The sequence below is a fragment of the Ranitomeya imitator genome, chromosome 6 (assembly GCF_032444005.1).
Source record: "Ranitomeya imitator isolate aRanImi1 chromosome 6, aRanImi1.pri, whole genome shotgun sequence".
NCBI classification, from domain to species: domain Eukaryota; kingdom Metazoa; phylum Chordata; class Amphibia; order Anura; family Dendrobatidae; genus Ranitomeya; species Ranitomeya imitator.
This window is the reverse complement of record NC_091287.1, coordinates 341,782,011-341,805,603: the sequence shown is the minus strand read 5'-3', so window position 1 is coordinate 341,805,603 and position 23,593 is coordinate 341,782,011. Positions and strand designations below refer to the sequence as shown.

Below are 23,593 nucleotides of genomic sequence, written 5' to 3'. Positions count from 1 at the left end.
TACCGCGAACCGCAGGAACCTCTGATGACTTAGATAGATGGGTACATGGTAATATGCACTCTAAGTCTAGAGTGCACATTACCATGTCTTTTCCCAACAGGGGGATGGTGGACCGAATCGATTCCATCTTGAACCTTTTGTAAAGGACCCAATTGTTCAGATGTTTTAAATTTATAATGGTTCTCGATTCTCCCGATAGTTTTGTTACCGAGAAGAGATTGGAGTAGTGACCCCTGCACTCTTCCTGAGGGGGTACCGGAACAATGGCCGCCATTTTTAAAAGGTCTTGAATATCTGACCACATGGGGGATGACAGTTTTAGATGGGAGCTGGATACCAGGAATCTTTCGGGAGGAAGGGATGTAAATTCTATTTTGTATCCCTGGGATACTATCTGTAAGACCCATGGACTTGTTGTGATCTCCCTCCAACCTCCCAGAAATCCTGTCAGACGACCCCCTACTCTGATGGCGTCATTTTCTGCGGTAACTGGACCCTGGTCCAGAGTAGCTCGTTTCTTTATTTTTAGGCTTGTTATCCAGCCCCTTTTTGGTAGCTCCATCTACCCTGCTTTCCCTTATCCCTATAATCGGGTTTTTGATTATAGCGGGGCCTCCGAAAGGGCTGGAATTTTTTAGGCTTCTCTTCTGGAAAACCTTTCTTGACATCTGCAGCTTTTTCTAAAATATCGTTGAGGACCGGTCCGAAGACCTTGCCTCCGGAAAAGGGTACAGAACATAATTTATTTTTAGAATGCATGTCCCCCGACCAGCTCTTAAGCCAGATAGCTCTACGGGCTGCATTCGATAGAGATTGACCTCTAGCTGCGAACCTAACCGATTCCGCCGATGCGTCTGCCAAGAAGGTAGTTGCTAGTTTTAGCAAAGGTAGGGATTTTAGAATAGTATCTCTGGGAGTTTTAGCCATCAATTGATCTTGAAGATCATCTAGCCAGAGGTCCATGGAGCGGGCTCTGATGTCGCTGCAATATTAGCTCCAATAATCGCCGAGGAACTTTCCCAGGTCCTTTTTAGAAGGCCATCTGCCTTCCTGTCCATGGGCTCTTTCAAATTGGATGAGTCTTCAAACGGAATCGCCGTCCTTTTGGAGACTTTAGCCAAGGGTATGTCAATATTTGGTACATCGACCCACTCCTTAACTTCCTCTGGATTGAACGGCAAGCGAAGTCTGAAGTCCTTAGGGATAGTCAGTCTTTTCTCGGCTTCCTCCCATTCCTCCAGAATCATAGATCTGATATGGGAGTTTACAGGGAAGACTTTAGATGTCTGTGAGCGCAAGCCCCCAAACATTTCATCTTGAACGGAGCAAGATGGCTGCGGCTCCTCGATCTGCATGGTATGCCGCACTGCTTCCAACAGTTCTCCTGTGTCTGTGGCGGAGAACAGATATCTTCTCCCTTTCTCCGGGGAATCTCTACTCTCATCTTCCTCCTCTACCTCCGACCCACAGGATGATGAGTCTATGGAAGAGTACTCGACCCTCGGTCTTTTCCTCGGCCTCTCCAAAGGTGAAGGTGAGACTTGAGGGAGTACCAGACTTGAGACTGAAGCCTGAACTTCCTCCCTTATCATGGCTCTCATATTAGACATAAGAGACGCCTGTTCCTCTCCTATGACTTTCCAGGTGCATGCTTCACATAGGGGTTTCTGTCAGGAATCCTTTAGCTTAACCGCACAGATAGGACACTTCTTATTCCTACTGGGTTTCTTTACCGATTTCTCAGATAGGGCTTCCCTACTTACTAGCGCTGCTGATTCCTGCCCCTCTGCTCTAGCTGCGTCCTCCATGATGCTCTAGAGATCGCTACTGCCCCTGCACCATACCTTTTATTCTGTTCCTCACTTCAAAACGACGCTCCAGCGTTCTCCACCGCTCTTTTCCCTGCACTTCCTGTAGCAGAGACGCCGTTCATCCCCCTCAGCCGCAAACCGGAAGTGACGTGCGGCCGGAAAGAGAGGAAGGTGCGGCGATGAACTGGTTCCCCCAGCGGCCGCATGGAGACGCCGACGCCAGCAGAGGCCGCCGCTGGGCCGCGCACACCAGGGGACAGACGGAGAGATCGAGAGCTCCCGCCAGGGAGAAGCGATCCCCAACCCAGGAGCAGCGCTACACTGGTAGGCTGAGGGACCCTCGGGCGGGTGTCAGCCAGCGGGTGTCTCATGGAGGGAAGGGTGAGGCTGAGCCCCCCCGATCCACATCCCCCCGCAGAGAACGGCAGATCCTCTCGTCCGTTCCTATCCCTTATGGGACAGGAAAAACACTGAAGGGTGGTAGGGGGAGGGTCCTTTTAACCTCTCGTGTTCCTGTCCCATCAAGGATAAGAAGGACGTCCTCCAGTGTGCTGTCAGGTGGTGAACTGGAAAATATTTTTTGTGTTACCACATTTTGAGAGCTATAATTTTTCCACATTTTGGTCCACAGAGTCATGTGAGGTCTTGTTTTTTGCGGGACGAGTTGACGTTTTTATTGGTAACATTTTTGGGCACGTGACATTTTTTGATCGCTGTTTATGCCGATTTTTGTGAGGCAGAATGACCAAAAACCAGCTATTCATGAATTTCTTTTGGGGGAGGCGTTTATACCGTTCCGCGTTTGGTAAAATTGATAAAGCAGTTTTATTCTTCGGGTCAGTACGATTACAGCGATACCTCATTTATATCATTTTTTTATGTTTTGGCGCTTTTATACGACAAAAACTATTTTATAGAAAAAATAATTATTTTTGCATAGCTTTATTCTCAAGACTATAACTTTTTTATTTTTTTGCTGATGCTGTTTGGCGGCTCGTTTTTTTGCGGGACAAGATGACGTTTTCAGCGGTACCATGGTTATTTATATCTGTCTTTTTAATCGCGTGTTATTCCACTTTTTGTTCGGCGGTATGTTAATAAAGCGTTTTTTCTTACGGTGTTTACTGAAGTGGTTAACTAGTGGGCCAGTTTTAGGCCGTGTTCACACAGTGCGTTTTTTACTGCGGAACCGCAGCGGTTTTGCCGCTGCGGTTCCGCAGCTGTTTTCCATGCAGGGTACAGTACAGTGTACCCTATGGAAAACAGGAACCACTGTGCACATGATCCTGAAATTCTAAAAAAAAAAACGCACTGAATTGCTGCGGTAAAAAAGAAGTACCATGTCACTTCTTTTTGCGAAACTGCAGCGGTTCTGCACCCATAGACCTCCAATGTGAGGTCAAACCCGCAGTGAAACCCGCAGATGAAAAAAATATCTGCGGGTTTTACTGCGGTTTGTGGTGCAGAACCGCTGCAGTGTGGCTGCCCCCCCGTGCCCCAATCCCACCCCCCCATGCTCCGACGCCCCCCCCCCCCGTGCCCCCATCTCCCCCCCTATACTTACCCGGCCTCCCGGTGTCCGTCCGTCTGTCCGTCCGTCTTCTCCCTGGGTGCCGCCATCTTCCAAAATGGCGGGCGCATGCGCAGTGCGCCCGCCGAATCTGCCGGCCGGCAGATTCGTTCCAAAGTGCATTTTGATCACTGAGACATAATCTCTCAGTGATCAAAATAAAAAAAAATAGTAAATTACCCCCCCCCCCCTTTTGTCACCCCCATAGGTAGGGACAATAAAAAAAATAAAGAATTTTTTTTTTTTTCCACTAAGGTTAGAATAGGGTTAGGGTTAGGGGTAGGGTTAGGGTTAGGGTATTTTCAGCCATTAACCCTAAACTTCCTAGAAAACACACAGAGACTCTGCATAGAAAACTGCACTAAAAACGCACTAAAAACGCATCAAAAAACGCATCAAAAAACGCACCAAAAAATGCACCAAAAAACGCACCTGCGTTTTCTGCCAAGAGCTGCGGTTTTTAGTGCAGAAAAAAAGGATGGAAATCAGGAACGTGTGAACATACCCTTATAGGCCGGGCCGTTACGGACACGGCGATACTAAATATGTGTACTTTTATTGTTTTGGTTTTTTTATTTAGATAAAGAAATGTATTTATGGGAATAATATTTTTTTTTATTATTATTATTAAGGATTTTTTTTTTTTTTTTACACATTTGGAAAAAATTTTTTTTAACTTTTTTACTTTGTCCCAGGTGGGGACATCACAGATCGGTGATCTGACAGTTTGCACAGCACTCTGTCAGATCACCGATCTGACTTACAGCACTGCAGGCTTCACAGTGCCTGCTCTGAGCAGGCTCTGTGAAGCCACCTCCCTCCCTGCAGGACCCGGATGCCGTGGCCATCTTGGATCCGGGCCTGGAGCAGGGAGGGAGGTACGGAGACCCTCGCTGCAACGCGATCACATCGCGTTGCTGCGGGGGGCTCAGGGAAGCCCGCAGGGAGCCCCCTCCCTGCGCGATGCTTCCCTGTACTGCCGGCACCTCGCGATCATGTTTGATCGCGGTGTGCCGGGGGTTAATGTGCCGGGAGCGGTCCGTGACCGCTCCTGGCACATAGTGCCGGATGTCAGCTGCGATAGGCAGCTGACACCTGACCGCGATCGGCCGCTCTCCCCCGTGAGCGCGGCCGATCGCGTATGTCGTACTATCCCGTCGGTGGTCATAGGGGCCCACCCCACCTCGACGGGATAGTACGTTTGATGTCAGAAAGGGGTTAAACTCTCCTGGATGGTTGTTTGGGAGGTGCGTGCTTCCTTTCTCCATGGTCTGTTACCTGGTCTGTGTCTGCCTCTAGTTTCCTCTACATAGGCTTAGCATTAGTCTATCTCAGAGATGTAAAAATCTGTCTTTACTGTGTACAGATTTTACACAGGAACAAGAAGATAAATAGACCAAAAGAGAAAAGTAGTTTTCCCTGATAAGATCCATTACAGTTTCTTAGACTACTGACTTATTTGGGGAGGATTTACTCTTTAAGAATGTTTTCTTTCTAGCTTCATTATCGTCCCCGGCGCCTGCGCATTAAGTTTTTTTTTGTTTTTTTTTTCGGGCATGCGCAGGTGCGCTGCACTTCGTACTTACAACGCAGGCGCCGGGGACGATAATGAAGCCAGAGGAGGCGGCGCCCGGCGCGCACAGGCCCGGAGTGACGGCTGGGAGGCATCTGGCTTAAGATGGCGAATTCAGGGTAAGAGGGGGCACATTTTATACACGTTTATTTCAGCGCGTGCAGGGAGCATAACTAAAAGAGCCACCTTGTCAGAATGCAGCATTTGTGCTGCACATAGTGGCTCTTTTAGTTACAAACGCCTGAGGGGGGTGACAGGTTCCCTTTAAGCTCCAGTTTCGGCAGTCATGGCAAGTGTGCATGTGTATGGAGGATAGGGGTAAATCAGAAGTAGTAGAAGCCGGCTGAACAGCCAACAGCTATGAAGGGTTAGGAGTCATCTTTAATTGTCCTTCCTAAAAGTACAGTAAAGAGTCATAAAACAAAGCCGGAAACCTTTTATCTTGATAAATAGGTTACTTACCAAAACAATATCCTTAAGATATTTGCTACTAACAGCATGAGACAAACGTAGACCGAGAACCCATCAGCGTTCTGGGTTCTTCTAATGTCTCTGTACTGGGGTATGTATGGCACAACTCCTCCAAAAATCATGGCAGCTGATGCTCCCCAGGAAACTAGCCTATGTACAGCGAATACAAGCCATTCTTTCCCTTTTTCCTCCATTGTGCCTCAGGGTGTTCTTCACTCCAACTGAATTTAGGTTCTCTCTGACCAGCAGAGGGTATAAGCCAAGATTACTGATGATGGTCTAACTGCACCAAAGCCGGTGATCGACTGCCATATCCCATGCTGAATCCTGCAAAAAAAACAAAACAAAGTATACTGTATTTATTTGTATTCTACATTGAGTATAACATTCACATAGCATAGCATCAATAGGTGATAAATGGTGATATATTCACGTCAACTGACGAGTTAATCAATAACTAGGTCAAGTATACTATAATTTGATATAATTACAGCATGGGAAAATATGGGAGGAAGGGAATCACACCATCTGCACTAACAGACATATCGCAAAAGATTAACTCACTGAGGCCAATGACCTGCTTAAAATGACCCATACAGTTGTTAACACTACTAACTTAGCTGCAATATGATCAAAATAGGCAGATATGTTTGTTTATTTGTTTTTACAACAACAAAAAAATCCAAGATACCACTCTAGGCCATCAATAAATCTATCGCAGACCCACGGCAGTGGACACTTTTCTTATGCTGCTGTGCCATCAAGCTCTGTTTTCTACATAGCTTCCTGTAATGGGGGAAGCCTGCCTGCCTAATCTTAAAAGTTTGTGGCCTAAATCAGGCCATTGCCTTTTTACCTGTGCTGTTACAAGTGTATTTTATGCTATAAAATTGGGACGTCAGCTTAGGTGGACAGCAATGTCTTGTTAGGTTGCAGTTGTGCCATTCTCCTTCCAATTTAGTATGACGGATTTAACAGAGCTCTGCGACATGTTCAAAACTTGGGCTATATTTTTATAATCTAACCCTGCTTTACCCTTCTTCATAACTTTATCCCTGACATGTCTGGTGTGTTCCTTGATTTTCATGAAGCTGTTTGATCCCTAATGTTCTCAAACCTTCACAGAACAGCTGAAGTTATACAGAGAATAAACTACACATATGTGAAATCAATTTACTAAGACTTCTGGAGGCAATTTGCCTTCAGGATTTTATTTAGGGGTATCAGGCAACGGGAGGCTGTATAAAAATTCACGTCACAATTTTCAGATTAATATTTTTAAAACAATTAGAAAACCATGTATCATTTCATTTACACTTAACAAATTTGCTACTTTGTGTTGGTGTTACTCATCAAATTCTAATAAGATACATTTACAGGGGTTGTCCACTACTTGGACAACCTTTTCTCATTCCTCAAGTTTGGCCCAGTTAAAATAAGAGCACCTATGCTTCCCTCCAGTTCCAGCAGTATCGGAGCTCACGCTCCAGGGGGCTCATGTGAGGTTGTTAGAGGAAGACGAGACTTCGAACCATAGAAAGTAACAAAGGGAAATTTCCTTGAAGAGTCAAACTGAATGGTTGTGAGCAAATTCGACCCAAAAAATAAATGAGCGCCAATCTTAAAGTGAATAAAGAAAAAAAAAAATCCATAGATATAGTGCCATAGACAGACTGAGTCGCCCAGTTGGCCCATTACTTTGGAAGCTATAAAAATCTAAGGAAATTTGAAGAAGACTCTTGCAGAGCAATCTCCAGAACCTGGAAAAAAACTGCAGACAACGAGCACACTATACAACTAGAAGACCGTGGAACCACAGTTTTACGGTTGAAGGCATAATATAAATCTAAGTCCATGGAGTTCAACATACACCAAAGCAAGCTGGTCCAGAGAAAGGCAAAATTACAATGAGGCAGATGCTATTTGCCCCATATTAGGGTAAAACATCCTTCCCGACTCCACATATGGAATTCAGATTACCGTAGTTCCCTGGATCAATGTCCCACCAAAGAATCTTGTACCCATAACCTGTGATTTTATATTTAATCAAGAAAGGGATCCAGGCTCCCCTTGAACTTTTTTAGTGAATCAACCATTACAGCAGGGGTGGGGAACCTCAGGCCCCAGGGCCAATTACAGCCCTCGATGACCTTTTATCAGGCCCCCCGAGCAGATTCTCAGGTTCCACATTCTTGGGCAAGGGAGCTGTATTTTGATTACAACCAGGTTCTTCTTGCTCTGTTAGCACACACTACTGAACACTTAAGGGCATGCAATCAAAGATTATGTCCTGAAAGCGGTGCCACAGTCAGGATGTACTTTATGGGCGGAGTTTATACAGCCCCCGAAGGATGGTATAAATATCCAAATGGCCCTTGGCAGGAAAAAAAAAAAAAAGATTCCCCACCACTGCATTACAGCATGCTATAGTAGAGAGTTCTTTCATTTCACTACTCATACAGTACAACAACAACAAAAAAACGGTTGATTAAAGCATCTTTCATCTATATGTAGAGGATGCCTCCTTATCACCCTTGCAGGCTTAAGGTACCGTCACACTTAGCGACGCTGCAGCGATACCGACAACGATCCGGATCGCTGCAGCGTCCCTGTTTGGTCGCTGGAGAGCTGTCACACAGACAGCTCTCCAGCGACCAACGATGCTGGTAACCAGGGTAAACATCGGGTAACTAAGCACAGGGCCGCGCTTAGTAACCCGATGTTTACCCTGGTTACCATCCTAAAAGTAAAAAAAAAACAAAAAACAAACACTACATACTTACCTACAGCCGTCTGTCCTCCAGCGCTGTGCTCTGCACTCCTCCTGTACTGGCTGTGAGCACAGCGGCCGGAAAGCAGAGCGGTGACGTCACCGCTCTGCTTTCCGGCTGACCGACGCTCACAGCCAGTACAGGAGGAGTGCAGAGCACAGCGCCGGGGACAGACGGCTGTAGGTAAGTATGTAGTGTTTGTTTTTTTTTACTTTTAGGATGGTAACCAGGGTAAACATCGGGTTACTAAGCGAGGCCCTGCGCTTAGTTACCCGATGTTTACCCTGGTTACCAGTGAAGACATCGCTGAATCGGTGTCACACACGCCGATTCAGCGATGTCTGCAGGGAGTCCAGCGACCAAATAAAGTTCTGGACTTTCTTCCCCGACCAGCGACAGCACAGCAGGGGCCTGATCGCTGCTGCCTGTCACACTGGACGATATCGCTAGCGAGGACGCTGCAACGTCACGGATCGCTAGCGATATCGTCTAGTGTGACGGTACCTTTAGGTGTAAAAAGATTCTCGGTTTGATAGCCTGTCTTGGTACTGCAGTTCACTCATTCCCGTAATAACCTTGGTCACTTATCTGCCGCTCTAGCTCAGCTATGTTGTTTTTATAGACTGTAGACAAGATTGTACACAGTATTCTAAGTGTCGCTGCACTATTGACTTTTATAGAGGCAAAACTACGGTCTTGTCAGGAGCATCTATGCCTCTTTCAATGCAACCCATAGTTTTATTTTTGAAAAGAGGAGGGAAATCCAGCTCCAATAAAATTTTGTCATTTATTCATATCAAAAAATTAATTGAAAGTTGTCAATTTAATATAGCAAAAATCCATCAGAAGGGAGAAGTGATACAGAGGAAAAATTCCATTAGATGAGGGACAGGTTATTTTTTCTTTCCTTTGCATGACCTTATATTTATCTACATTAAACTGCAATTGTCATTTCTTACAGCTTACATAGTTTAATATTACAAAATTTATATTCCTCTTTGTTCATTACATTAGTATCATCTACAAAAATTAAAAGTCTACCCTGTAAAAGACCATAATAATAATTTTTTATTTATATAGCGCCAACATATTCCGCAACGCTTTACAAATTATAGAGGGGACTTGCACAGACAATAGACATTACAGCATAACAGAAATACAGTTCTAAACAAATACCAGGAGGAATGAGTTGAGATGCGAACTTGGCTTCAGGAAAATGGCCGCCGCAATCTCCATCTGCGCACGCGCTGCATACCGCGGCCATTTTCCTGAAGCCCCGGGCAGCAGAGGACTCCATATGCGCACGCGTGGCCTCAGGAAGATGGCCGCCCCCACAGATCACCAGGGAAATAGCGCCGATCGCGCATTTTTTTCTTCTCCTGCCCAGTGGATTCAGAAGATGGGTATGCGCAAACCACTACGCCACCAACGGAAATATATGCAAGATCTGGGGGAAGAACCAGCAATGTCGCCACGCCCATCTGACCTGACCAGCCTGATTGACAGGCGAAATACGTACGCTACTCACCTGGTAGCAGTGTTTTTTCAGGAGCCATGACAGCACAACGAGAGGGGATCCGCCCTTCAGGGACAGGAAACCTACAGACATAAAAAGGGCGGCACCTCTCTCCCACGTCAGTTGTTTCCAGAGCATGAGAGGACCACCTTGGTTAGTAACACAGATGCAGTATACACATAAATATTTTTTATTATGCAAGTGAACATAAACTTTAACTCAAGATTAACAGGTTGTTGAATTATTCAAAACATAGGGTAGGGAATCTAAGGGTGCTGTCATGGCTCCTGAAAAAACACTGCTACCAGGTGAGTAGCGTACGTATTTATTCAGTCGCCATGACAGCACAACGAGAGACTTTCAGAGACGAAAGATTTTAGGGGGGGATAATAGCCTCTAGCACTCTTCTCCCAAACGTAAGGTCTGAGGAACTACCCAGATCTAATCTGTAATGTCTAAGAAAGGTAGAAGGGGAAGACCATGTGGCCGCCTTACATATGTCTTCGATTGACACTTCTGACCTCTCCGCCCAGGAAGATGCCATGGCTCGCGTGGAGTGTGCCTTTATACCATCTGGAACTTCGTTGCCACCTGCGGTATAAGCGAGAGAGATTGCCTCCCTAATCCATCTGGCTAGAGTGTTTTTAGATACTCTAAGACCTTTTCTTACCCCTTGATAGGCTACAAATAAAGAGTTATCTTTTTTCCAGGAATTTGAAACTGTAATATATCTAAGGAGGCATCTCCTCACATCTAAGCAATGGAATTTACGTTCTTTATCGTTAGTAGGATTGGAGCAAAAGGAGGGAAGGACTACCTCCTGAACCCTGTGAAATTTAGACGCAACTTTAGGCAGATATAGGGGATCGGGTTTCAATATGACCCTATCCTCCCTAACTTGCATGTATGGTGGATGTCTGGAGAGTGCCTGCAGATCACTAACCCTCCTAGCAGATGTGAGAGCAACTAGCAGGGCTGTTTTGATTGACAGGATCTTCTCAGGAATAGTATCAATGGGCTCGAATGGGGCTTGCGTCAGGGCTGAGAGTACCAAATTCAGGTCCCATGGGACTAACCTTTGCTTAATAATTGGTCTAGACCTGGTGACTGCTTTAAAGAATCTAGCAATCCAGTGATTACTGGCTAAATTAAGATTATATAACGCTCCCAGTGCTGACACCTGAACTCTAAGAGTACTTGTGGCCAAGCCCATTTCCAGGCCTTTTTGTAAAAATTCAAGAACCTGGTTAATACATGGTTCTTGGTCAATTTGAGCCCCTGAAAAAGATAAAAATTTTCTCCATACTCTCACATAAATGCCCGTTGTGGATGGTTTTCTACTTTTAAGGAGAGTATTAACCAGATTCTGAGAGAATCCTTTCCCCCTCAGTAAGGACCTCTCAAGTTCCATGCCGCTAGGTGTAAGTTGGCTACTTGAGGATGGAGGATTGGTCCCTGGGAGAGCAGATCTGGTAGCTCTGGAAGAACCCATGGTTGGCAGACAGACATTTTTGTCAGCCAAGGAAACCAAGCTCTCTTGGGCCAAAATGGAGCTACCAAGATTACCCGGGCCTTGTCCTCCCGAATCTTCCTCAGGACTAGGGGAATCAGATTTAGAGGGGGAAAAGCATACGCGAGCCTGAAGTGCCAAGATATCAGCAGAGCGTCCACAGCGTATGGGTTGTCTTTTGGATTTAGGGAGCAGAATAGATGTAATTTTTTGTTCCCTCTGTTGGCAAAAAGGTCTATCTCCGGACAACCCCATAACTGGATGATCTGACTGAAAATGGCTGGATTTAACGACCACTCCCCCTGTCTGAGCATGTTGCGGCTTAGATAGTCGGCTTTGGTGTTGATACTTCCTTTTATATGAAGTGCCGTCAGGGAGAGAAGATGTACTTCGGCCACCTGAAAGATATGATTTGCGACCTCCATCAATGTACTGGATCGCGTGCCACCTTGATGATTAATGTAGGCCACAGTTACCCGATTGTCTGACAAAAGCCTGACGTGTCGACCCTGTAGGGGTACAAGGAATCTATTTAAGGCATGTTTTACTGCCAATAGTTCTTTCATGTTGGAGGAAGAGTCCTGTTCAGACAGAGACCATAGTCCCTGAACCCAATCCTCCCCTAAGTGAGCCCCCCACCCTTTGGGGCTAGCGTCCGTAGTCAGCACCCTAGATATGTGATTTATCCAAGGGACCCCCCTGTGTAAATTCGAAGTGTGAGTCCACCAATCAAGTGAATGTACAGTCTCCGCAGAAAGTGTGAATTTACTGTCGAGGTGAGCATTTAGGCGACAGGAATTGTGTAACACGTCCCACTGTAAAGCCCTCGTGTGGAACTGGGCCCAGAGAACTGCCGGGATGCAGGACTTAAGAGAGCCCAAGATTGACATCGCACACCTGACTGATATTAAGGGATTATTTATTGCCCTGGTGACCAAATGCTTAATCTTAGCAACTTTTGTGTCCGGCAGGCGACATTCCTGCTGACTAGAGTCAATAATATATCCTAGGAATTCTTGTATTTTAAGGGGCTGAAGCCGTGATTTTTTGATATTGATCATCCAGCCCAATTTGTGTAACGCATCCATAACTTTCTGTAGTTGGTCTGAGCAATGCGACTCAGAATGACCCACAATTAGCAAATCATCCAGGTACGGGACTATTAATATATCCTGTTCATGCAAGTGTGCCATAACCTCCACCATGATTTTTGTGAACACCCTGGGTGCAACTGCGACTCCGAACGGAAGTGCCTGATATTGGAAGTGTTCTACTGTGCCAGCTAGTGAGACCGCCACCCTAAGAAATCTCTGATGATCAATGTGAATTGGTACATGATAATAGGCGTCTTTGAGATCTAAGACAACCATAAAACAGTGGTGAAAGAGTAGCTTTATTGCCGTCTTGACCGACTCCATTTTGAAGGAGGGTATGAACAGAAAATTATTCAGGCCTTTTAAATTAATAATGGTGCGATAAGAACCATCAGGTTTTTTGACCAGGAACAGAGGGGAATAAAACCCCCTACCTTCTTCGCCTGCAGGGACTCTGACCAGAACATTCTTCTGTTGGAGTTCCCGGACCTCAGACTCTAGTGCCAACTGCTCTGTAGAGGAGGAACGAACAGGTGTTAACATAAATTTGTCCCGAGGAGTATGGTGGAAGTCTAAGGTTAGGCCTTTCTCCACAATGCCTAGAATCCATGGGTTGTTTGTAATCTGCACCCAGGCTGGGTAGAAGGCCAAAAGCCTACCCCCCACCTGGTCCGCCAGTCATTGTGGTTTCTTAACTTCTCGTGAAGGGTTAAACATAAAACCTCTACCCCTTCTCCTGCTGTTGTCATATCTAGTAGATTCTCTGTTGGAGTCTCTATACGGCCTTCTGCGGTTGGACCATCCTCTATTATAGTCCCGTCTGTAGAAGGGTCTTCCAAGGAAGGGAAAGCGTTTTTTACTATCCCCTGCTTTTTCCAATAGCTCGTCTAGGACCGGTCCGAACAAGTGAGCCCCTTCACAAGGAATGCTACATAATTTTGTTCTAGCCTGTAAGTCCCCTGGCCAGCATTTTATCCATAGTGCTCTCCTGGCTGCATTGGATAATGCCGAGGACCTGGCGGCTAACCTGACCGAATCTGCTGAAGCATCTGAGAGGAAGGCTGCGGCATCCTGGATTGTGGACATAGAGGACAATATCTCCGACCTAGGGACTTTATCTCTGAGTTGATCTTCGAGGTGACCTAACCAAACCATCAAGGATCGAGCGGTACAAGTGGCTGCAATGGCTGGCCTCAGAGACCCCGCTGAAGTCTCCCAAGCCCCTTTAAGGAAAATGTCGGCTTTCCTATCTAACGGGTCTTTCAAATTTCCCAAGTCGTCGAAGGGGAGAGACGACTTTTTGCATGCCTTAGCGACTGCTGCATCCAACTTCGGGACTTTATCCCATGAGGACGAAGCCGTTTCTTCAAAGGGATACCGTCTTTTAAAGGCTGGCGGAAGCGACCCCTTCCTTTCCGGTTTCTTCCATTCTTTTGAGATTAGCGATTTGATCTTGTCAATCACTGGAAAGGCTCTCCGGGATTTCCGCTCAATACCCCTGAACATAACATCCTGAATGGAACATTCCGATTGGGTATCTTCTATCCCCATTGTGTTGTTTACTGCTTTGACCAGATGGTTAACCCTTTCTAGGGACAAACAGGCTCGAGCAGACTCCTGATCCTCAGAGGAGGAAGTGGACGGAAGAGACCCTGAGCTCAGCTCACCCGAATCCGAATCTACCTCAGATAAAGGGGATGACCTTTTAGCTTCTGTCCCCCGGGATCGGGATCTCTCTGCACCTTTAATTTCCTGTCTCACCATCTCTCTTATTGTAGAGGTTAGATCAGGCGCCTCCTCCTCCAGTAAACGTTGAATACACATTTTACATAACTTCCTCAAATGTCCATCTGGAAGTGGCTCTGCACATTCGGCACACTGCCTATGTTTGGCTTTGGACAAACTTTTCCTCCCCTGATAGAGGAAAAAGACAAGGGGAACACAACCATCACTAAGTGGACTTTCACGAAGCTCACTTACCCCGTCCAGTAATGAGTGGTACCGTAGATGGGGGATCCTTCGAAGCCGGCAAATCTTTACGGGCTGAGGATTTTGGAACAGAGATCCGTGCCTCCTTAGCTCCACCAGCGCGGCTACTGCCACTAGACCGACGCTGGGAGCTTCTACGAGGCTTATCTGGCTGCTGCTGCGGCTCCTGCTGCTGCTGCGGGCTGATAGTTCCTTCTGGCGACTCCATTATGGAATGGGTGAGGAACTCTGATCAACTCAGCTTGCCGCATTAAATACCCCCAAGGTACCGCCCCCGGATGGGGGCCAGCAGGGAATCCCAGGTGGTCAATAATCGTCCGCCGCTGTGCTGCGCTACCCTTCCCTAAAGCCCCGACCGTTCCCGCAGCTGGGCGCCGCCATTAGCCGGAGATGACGCTACTGCGCATGCCCAGCCGCGTCATCCGGCCGCGCCGCTCGCCGCGTCATCCGGACCCGCCCCCTTCAGGACGCGGCGGCGGCGCCAAGCCGACACGCGGACCAGGACGCCAGCAGACCCCTCTCCGGACCAATGCCGCGTCCCCGCTCGGACCAGCGTGACTCCCGGGACCCCAAGTAGCCAAGCACCTCTTCATAGGTACCTCTGCGCTGCGGACACCCGAGAAGCTAGCCTTAAGTCAGAGGCTGCTTCCTCCTGCTGACACCTACACCGCGCAGTGCCCCTGCCGTGTGGTGCTTCCTGCCTCCTGGACGGGCCGAGGTAGGGGACCCCCGCTACCTGTACCGGGCCGCCAGGAGTGGGGAGTTTTCTTATTTCGACCCTCTTGTCAGGGCCTGTCTGCAAGAGGTTCCGCTGTCAGGGACAGGAAACCAAACTGACGTGGGAGAGAGGTGCCGCCCTTTTTATGTCTGTAGGTTTCCTGTCCCTGAAGGGCGGATCCCCTCTCGTTGTGCTGTCATGGCGACTGAATAAAACGGCGACTTTGGTAAATTATTTCGGCAGCTTAGGGGTGGAATCAGGGTACACAAAATACACTATAGTAACGCACAGCTCAGGCCCTATTTAACAGTATTTTTATCTCGTACTGAAAAACCGGGGTGACAGGTTCCCTTTAATCATAGCATGACTAGAACCTCACAGCGACATAACCTGTCTCTTACTGTTTACTGTCTCCTTCCCCACCATCCTGTAGAATGTAAGCCCATAAGGGCAGGTTCCTCTCACCCTGTGCTCATCTGTCATTGTTAGTTTGTTCACTGGAATAATTGTATATTTGTATGTAACCCCCTCATGTACAGCACCATGGAATCAATGGTGCTCTAAAAATAAATAAAAATACACTAAATTGTTTAACACAACCAACACAAACATAACCAAAAATCACATTGAACAATTGGACCCTTCCTAACATTATGAACACTTAATGTGAACACTTAATCCTGTGAATAAATTAGCACCTTCATGATGGGAAGTTTTCCCTTTTCATTCTCCCCATATTCCTAGAGGAAAAACTTTATTTTCTTTTCCAGCCACACAACAATATGATTGTTTTTTTATTGCAGGAGAAGCTGTAGTTTTGAATGACAGTATTTATTTTATCATGTGATGCACTAAAAATGAAATAAAATTCCAAGTGCGTTGAGATTGCAAATAAAGTGCAATTCTACAATTTGCGTTTTGCCATTTACCAAGTTTACTATACTGTAAAACTGACCTGGCAACTTGATTCTCCAGGTCAGTACAATTGCACATTTTAAGTGGTAAAAAAAAATATAACTTTTTTCGAGACCAGTAACATTTGCAATTCTAAGGATCTGGGGCTGTGTGAGGGCTTATTTTTTTTGCACCCTGAGCTGACTTTTTGCTTTAGATTTTCATAAATCGGACTTTTATGAAACTAGCGCTAGCAAACATATGTAATTTTTTTTTTTCATTTTTTAGCTACCATACTTTAATTTTAAATGGGGAAAGGGGGGGGGGAGGGTGATCAGAACAGTTGAATTTTTTCATATTTTTAAAAACATTGTTTTACATTTTACTGAATTTGTTGTTAGTCCCCTTACGGGACTTGAAGCTGCGATCATCTGATCGCTTGTACTATACAAAGAAGCACATTAGTATTGCTATTGAACAGCAAAAACTTTGGGAATCGCGGGTCACGATGTTTATCATAGTGCCCTGAGGTCATGTGATGACCCCAGGGTACAATGGCCTGTGAGATCCATCTATAAGCCGGGTCTCACAGGGTGAGTCTGAGCCCGAGTGTATGAGACTAGAGATCGAAATGAAAAGTATACATAATAATCTTTATTTTTTATATAGCGCTAACATATTCCGCAGCGCTTTACATTTTGCACACATTATCATCGCTGTCCCTGATGGGGCTCACAATTTAGAATCCCTATCAGTATGTCTTTGGAATGTGGGAGGAAACCGGAGTGCCCGGAGGAAACCCACGCAAACACGGAGAGAACATACAAACTCTTTGCAGATGTTGTCCTGGGTGGGATTAGAACCCAGGACCCCAGCGCTGCAAGGCTGCTGTGCTAACCACTGCGCCACCGTGCTGCCTGTACATGTCCCATAGTGCGACTAAGTGAAAAAGTAAAAATAAGTTTAATTAAATATTTAAAAATAAATAAATAAAAGGGGGACACAAATCAAACACAAAGCCGCTTTAACATAAAAAAAAAAAAACACAAAAAAAAAAAAAAAAAAAGCAGAGTTTGTGATAAAACAAAAATAAAACCAAAAGAGTACATATAGTTGGTATCGTCATGTCCGGAACCACCAGCTCTATAAAACTGGCAAGTTATTCATTCTGTAGGATGAACACAGTGAGAAAAAAAAAAATTGTTGCGCCTTCATCATACTAACTCACAAAAAAGTGAATAAAAAGCGATCAAAAGGTCATATGTAGAAACAAATGGTATAAATGAAGACGCCAAAGGGTCATTCCATATCAAGTGATCAAAATCTGAATTTTTTTTCACCTGAGGTCTTTAGATTTTTTTTTTATGAAGTGCAACCTTAGTCTAAAGTTTTGAAAAAGCACGAATTTTGGCCTTGTATGGCTTCACATTTTTTTATCATATCTCGGGCTAGAATTAAGAAAAAGAGGTGGGAGAGGCATCATTTTTCTCAGAACATTACCGGCTTTCATTTGATATGTCACAAGACTGTTTCTTTATATTTTGTTTTGGAGACATCAAATTCAAAATTTTGATGCGCAGTTGTGAAAAAAAAGTATGTTTTAAAATTGTGAAAAAAAAATGCATGTGGGTTACTTGTGTAATTGTCTATATTTGTACAGGGATTCAACTTGGGACCTGTCAAATTTGATTTTATTGTTAAGCCTTGAATCATCTGATTTTATGTTTCTGTTAGTTTCTTCCTTTTTTTCTTTTCAAATTACAACTTATTGAATTCAACATTTATATGCAACAATAAAGAAACACAAAAAACAAATACCGAAGTGCCAGAATAAATACCGTATATACTCGAGTATAAGCCGACCCCCCTAATTTTGCAACAAAAAACTGGGAAAACTTATTGACTCGAGTATAAGCCTAGGGTGGAAAATACAGCAGCTATCGGTAAATGTCAAAAATAAAAATAGATACCAATAAAAGTAAAATTACCGTACATACTCGAGTATAAGCCGAGATTTTCAGCCCAAGTTTTTGGGCTGAAAGTGCCCCTCTCGGCTTATACTCGAGTCACGGTGGGTGGCAGGCTCGGCGGGTGAGGGCGCTGAGGCATACTCACCTAGTCCCGGCGATCCTGGCGCTCCCCCTGCCGTCCCACGGTCTTCGGGTGCTGCAGCTCTTCCCCTCTTCAGCGGTCACGTGGGACCGCTCATTTGAAAAATGAATATGACTCCACTCCCATAGGGGTGGAGCCGCATATTCATTTCTCTAATCAGCGGTAACGGTGACCGCTGATAGAGGAAGAGGCTGCGACACCGAAGACCAGCTGTCCGGGGGAAGGAGCGGGACGCCGGGAGCAGGCAAGTATGTCATATTTACCTATCCCCGTTCCACACACCGGGCGCCACCGCTCCATCTTCCCGGCGTCTCTCCGCTCTGACTGTGCAGGTCAGAGGGCGCAATGACGCATATAGTGTGCGCGCCGCCCTCTGCCTGATCAGTCAGTGCGGAGAGACGCTGGGAAGATGGAGCAGCGCCGGGAGCTGCAAGCAAGAGAGGCGAGTATGGCTTTTTTTTTTATTGCAGCAGCAATGGCAGAGCGGCACAGATTTATGTGGAGCATCTATGGGGCAATAATGAACAGTGCAGAGCACTATATGGTACATCAATGGGGCAATAATGAACGGTGCAGAGCACTATATGGCACAGCTATGGGGCAATAATGAACGGTGTAGAGCATTCTATATGGGGCACAGCTTTATATGGAGCAATATTGAACTGTATGGAGCATTATATGGGGCTCCTGATTCAATATGGATATTCAAAAACACTTAACCTACTGATGTCTCAATTAATTTTACTTTTATTGGTATCTATTTTTATTTTTGACATTAACCGGTAGCTGCTCCATTTTCCACCCTAGGCTTATACTCGAGTCAATAAGTTTTCCCAGTTTTTTGTGGCAAAATTAGGGGGGGGAGGTCGGCTTATACTCGAGTATATACGGTAATTGAGACATCAGTAGGTTAAGTGTTTTTGAATATCCATATTGAATCAGGAGCCCCATATAATGCTCCTTACAGTTCATTATGGCCCCATAAGATGCTCCATATACAAAATAGGCCCCATATAATGCTCCATGCAGTTCTTTATGGCCCCATAGATGCTCCATATAATGCTCCATGCAGTTCTTTTGTGACTTCAAGTTTCTTGGTGATGTGTGTGAACATGTTCTTACAGACTTGTTCAATGTGCAAGTAGCCCATGTGTTTCTGGTTCTATAATTGTTCTCTTGTTTCTACAAGACTGGGGAGCCCACCACTCCTTTGTGGGTAATTTGCACTTAAGCTGTTCCATCCAGCATGTCCACATGGATATTCCCTCTCTGAAACCTGCTTATACAGGTACTATACAGATGATAAGGTTTTTAAATACATCAGATAGGGATTATATACATTAGTTAGAACTGCTCTATATGGGTATACCTTGATGATTGGTGGAGCAGCTTAGCATACATTTTTTTTGCAAAAAAAGTATCAACTAAATACCCTGTTTTTTTCCCATATTTTGACTAGCACTTGCTTATTACTGTGATTTTTTTTTTTACAACAGAGTGTTTTTGACCTCACTGTGCTCTTTTGTGTCTTCAAGTTTCTTGGTGGTGTGTGTGTGTGTGTGTGTGTGTGTGTGTGTGAACATGTTCTTACAGACTTGTTCAATGTGCAAGTAGCCCATGTGTTTCTGGTTCTAATGCTCAATTCAGTTCTTTATGGCCCCATAGATGCTCCATATAATGTTCCATGCAGTTCATTATGGCCCCATAGATGCTCCATATAATGTTCCATGCAGTTCTTTATGGCCCCATGGATGCTCCATATAAATGTTCCATGCAGTTCTTTATGGCCCCATGGATGCTCCATATAATGTTCCATGCAGTTCTTTATGGCCCCATGGATGCTCCATATAATGTTCCATGCAGTTCACTATGGCCCCATAGTCTCCGGGAGCGGCAGCTTCTTCCTGTAGTGAGCGGTCAAGTGGCACCGCTCATTACAGTAATGTATATGCGGCTCCACCCCTATTGGAGTGGAGTCCATATTCATTACTTTAATGAGCGGTACCAGTGACCGCTGAACAGCGGAAGAAGCTGCCGCACACGGAGACCGTGAGACATGCAGGGACCGCGTCAGGAGCAGGTGAGTATTTGACAGCTTTTTTGCAACAGCTATTTCAGTTTCATATATCCAATAACTGTTGAACACAGTAATGTTTCTGCCTTGAAATGAGGTTTATTGTACTAACAGAAAATGTGCAATCTGCATTCAAACAAAATTTGACAGGTGCATAAGTATGGGCACACCACCAGAAAAGTGACAAATATTTAGTAGATCCTCCTTTTGCAAAAATAACAGCCTCTAGTCACTTCCTGTAGCTTTTAATGAGTTCCCGGATCCTGGATGAAGGTATTTTTGACCATTCCTCTTTACAAAACAATTCCAGTTCAGTTAAGTTTGATGGTCGCCGAGCATGGACAGCTCTCTTCAAATGATCCCACAGATGTTCAATTGTCTTGCTGAAAGATCCATCCCCTGCATAACTTCAACTTTGTCACTGATTCATGAACATTATTGTCAAGAATCTGCTGATACTGAGAGGAATCCATGCGTCCCTCAACTTTAACAAGATTCCAGATGCTGGCATTGGCCACACAGCCCCAAAGCATGATGGAACCTCCACCAAATTTTACTGTGGGTAGCAAGTGTTTTTCTTGGAATGCTGTGTTTTTTGGCCACCATGCATAACGCCTTTTTGTATGACCAAACAACTCAATCTTGGTTTCATCAGTCCACAGGACCTTCTTCCAAAAAGAAATTGGCTTCTCCAAATGTGCTTTTGCATAAGTCAGCCGACTGTTTGTGGTGTGCTCGCAGAAACGGCTTCTTTCGCATCACTCTCCCATATAGCTTCTCCTTGTGCAAAGTGCATTGTATAGTTGACCGATGCACAGTGACACCATCTGCAGCAAGTTGATGCTGCAGCTCTCTGGAGGTGGTCTGAGGATTTTCCTTGTCTGATCTCACCATTCTTCTTCTCTGCCTTTCTGATGTTTTTCTTGGCCTGCCACTTCAGGCCTTAACAAGAACTGTACCTGTGTTCTTCCATTTCCTTACTATGTTCCTCACAGTGGAAATTGACAGGTTAAATCTCTGAGACAGCTTTTTGTATCCTTTCCCTGAACAACTATGTTGAATAATCTTTTCAGATCATTAGTTGTTTTGAGGAGCCCATGATGCCACTCTTCAGAGGAGATTCAAACAGGAGAACAACTTGCAAGTGGCCACTTTAAGTAGCTTTTCTCATGATTGCATACACCTGGCTATGAAGTTCAAAGCTCAATGAGGTTAGAAAACCAAAAAAGTGCTTTAGTAAGTCAGTAAAAAGTAGGTAGGAGTATTTAAAACAAGAAAATGATAAGGGTGCCCATACTTATGCACCTGTCAAATTTTGTTTGAATGCAGATTGCACATTTTCTGTTAGTACAATAAACCTCATTTCGAGGCAGAAACATTACTGTGTCCAACAGTTATTGGATATATGAAACTGAAATAGCTGTTGCAAAAAAAACTATTTTTATAAAACATTAAGCTTAAGATTATTAGGGGTGCCCAAACTTTTTCATAAAACTGTACATAGAAATTATAAAAACATAGCTGAATAAAGAACAAAGTGTTGAAGAGAAAGGAGTTCAGAAGACGTGGGATAAGAACAGAGGATGGACCCGTGAATAGGAGCCATGAGAATATTAAAGGGGTTGTCCGGTCTAAATTGATAACATGTTCAACTGGAGAAAGTGGACATAAACCCGCACTGCCAATAGTAAGGGTATGTTCACACGTTCCTGATTTCCATCCTTTTTTTTTTTCAGGACTGTTTTTTAAAAAACTGCAGCTCTTGGCAGAAAACGCAGGTCCTTTTTTTGGTCCTTTTTTGATGCGTTTTTTGATCCTTTTTTTGATCTTTTTTTATGCAGTTTTCTATGCAGAGTCTGTGTGTTTTCTAGGAAGTTTTTTAGGGTTAAAATGGCTGAAAATACCATAACCCTACCCCTACCCCTATTCTAACCTTAGTGGGAAAAAAAAAAATTCTTAATTTTTTTTTATTGTCCCTACCTATGGGGGTGACAAAGGGGGGGGGTGTCATTTACTATTTTTTTTTATTTTGATCACTGAGATATAATCTATCTCAGTGATCAAAATGCACTTTGGAACGAATCTGCTGGCCGGCAGATTCGGCGGGCGCACTGCGCATGCGCCCGCCATTTTGCAAAATGGCGGCGCCCAGGGGGAAGACGGCCGGACGGACACCGGGACGCCGGGTAAGTATAAGGGGGGGGGGGATTAGGGCACGGGGGGAATCGGAGCACTGGGGGGGGCATCGGAGCACGGGGCGGTGGGATCGGAGCACGGGGGGGCAGCCACACTCCGCCCACGCACTTCCGCCCGCTTCCCCGCACTTCCTGCTGCAGCGGTTCTGCACCACAAACCGCAGTAAAACCCGCAGATATTTTTTTCATCTGCGGGTTTTACTGCGGGTTTGACCTCACAATGGAGGTCAATGGGTGCAGAACCGCTGCTGCTCCGAAAAAAGAAGTGACATGGTACTTCTTTTTTCCCGCAGCTATTCAGCGCGGCTTTTTTTTTTTATTTTCCGCATTGTGGGCACAGCAGTTCCTGTTTTCCATACGGTACAATGTAATGTACCCTGCATGGAAAACAGCTGCGGACCCGCAGCGGGAAAATCGCGGCAATTCCGCATGAAAAAAAGGATCGTGTGAACATGGCCTAAAGGAAGCAGTGGAAAAACCCTGAAGGCATCAATGTGGTTCTTATTTATATGTCAACGCGTTTTGAAGCAGACCTGCTTCTTCATCAGGACAAACCTCAGAAGCAAAAACATACAGCTCACAGGATGTGAATATAAATAGATAGCTTATTTGAAAAAGGGCGCGCAACAACGGCCCTCTGAAATCATATGACCTGGTGGAAACTCTGCAATGCCGAGACAGTCAGTGCATCGAACCTAATTAATTGGACGATCCTTTCCCAGCGCAGTATGGTTGTCACTAAAGTGTACCCCACTATGCTACATGGTCAAATCAAGCGGGAAAACTAAAGTGCAGGTGCACTGTAAGAACGACCCCCTCCAAGATTATTTTAGTGTAGTAGAATCCCGTAGGAATCCGAACATAATGCTGTAACTGAGCACAAGACCTAGACCCATAAATTAAACTCGCTGAAAAAGAAAAAAGCAACGTGATGTTCAATATTTAAGATGCACCTAAAATAAATTGCACATGCATGTGCATACATACATACAAACGTGTGAAAACAGTCACTTCCGACATTAAGTGCAGACTAAGTGCACTTACAAATGGAATACACCGGATTACGTACCGGTAATGCTCTTTTATAGAGCCACGACAGCACCCACTTGAGAGAGGGGATCCGCCCCTAGGAACAGGAAACCCTATGGAGAGAATAAAAGGGGCGGTCCCCCTCGCTCCCACAGTTGGGTTTACAGAGATTGCGAGGAACCGCCCACCAGACTTTAGTTGGTCATTCAATATCATCGTTTATAACTAGTTAACTTAAGCATGGCTAACTACAAGAACCAAACACC

At 45.1% G+C, this 23,593-nt stretch overlaps 1 protein-coding gene across 6 annotated transcripts in view; it reads right to left on the bottom strand.

Moving 5' to 3' along the window:
* The window catches only part of SLC66A2 (solute carrier family 66 member 2), a 180,823-nt gene that overhangs the window by 135,206 nt on the left and 22,024 nt on the right, over positions 1 to 23,593 (bottom strand). For all 6 annotated transcript variants that reach the window (XM_069730923.1, XM_069730920.1, XM_069730925.1 and 3 more), the window contains exon 2: positions 5,417 to 5,752. In XM_069730923.1, the coding sequence (XP_069587024.1) occupies positions 5,417 to 5,619 (203 nt within the window). In that variant the 5' untranslated portion in view covers positions 5,620 to 5,752. The remainder of the gene's footprint in view (positions 1 to 5,416; positions 5,753 to 23,593) is intronic.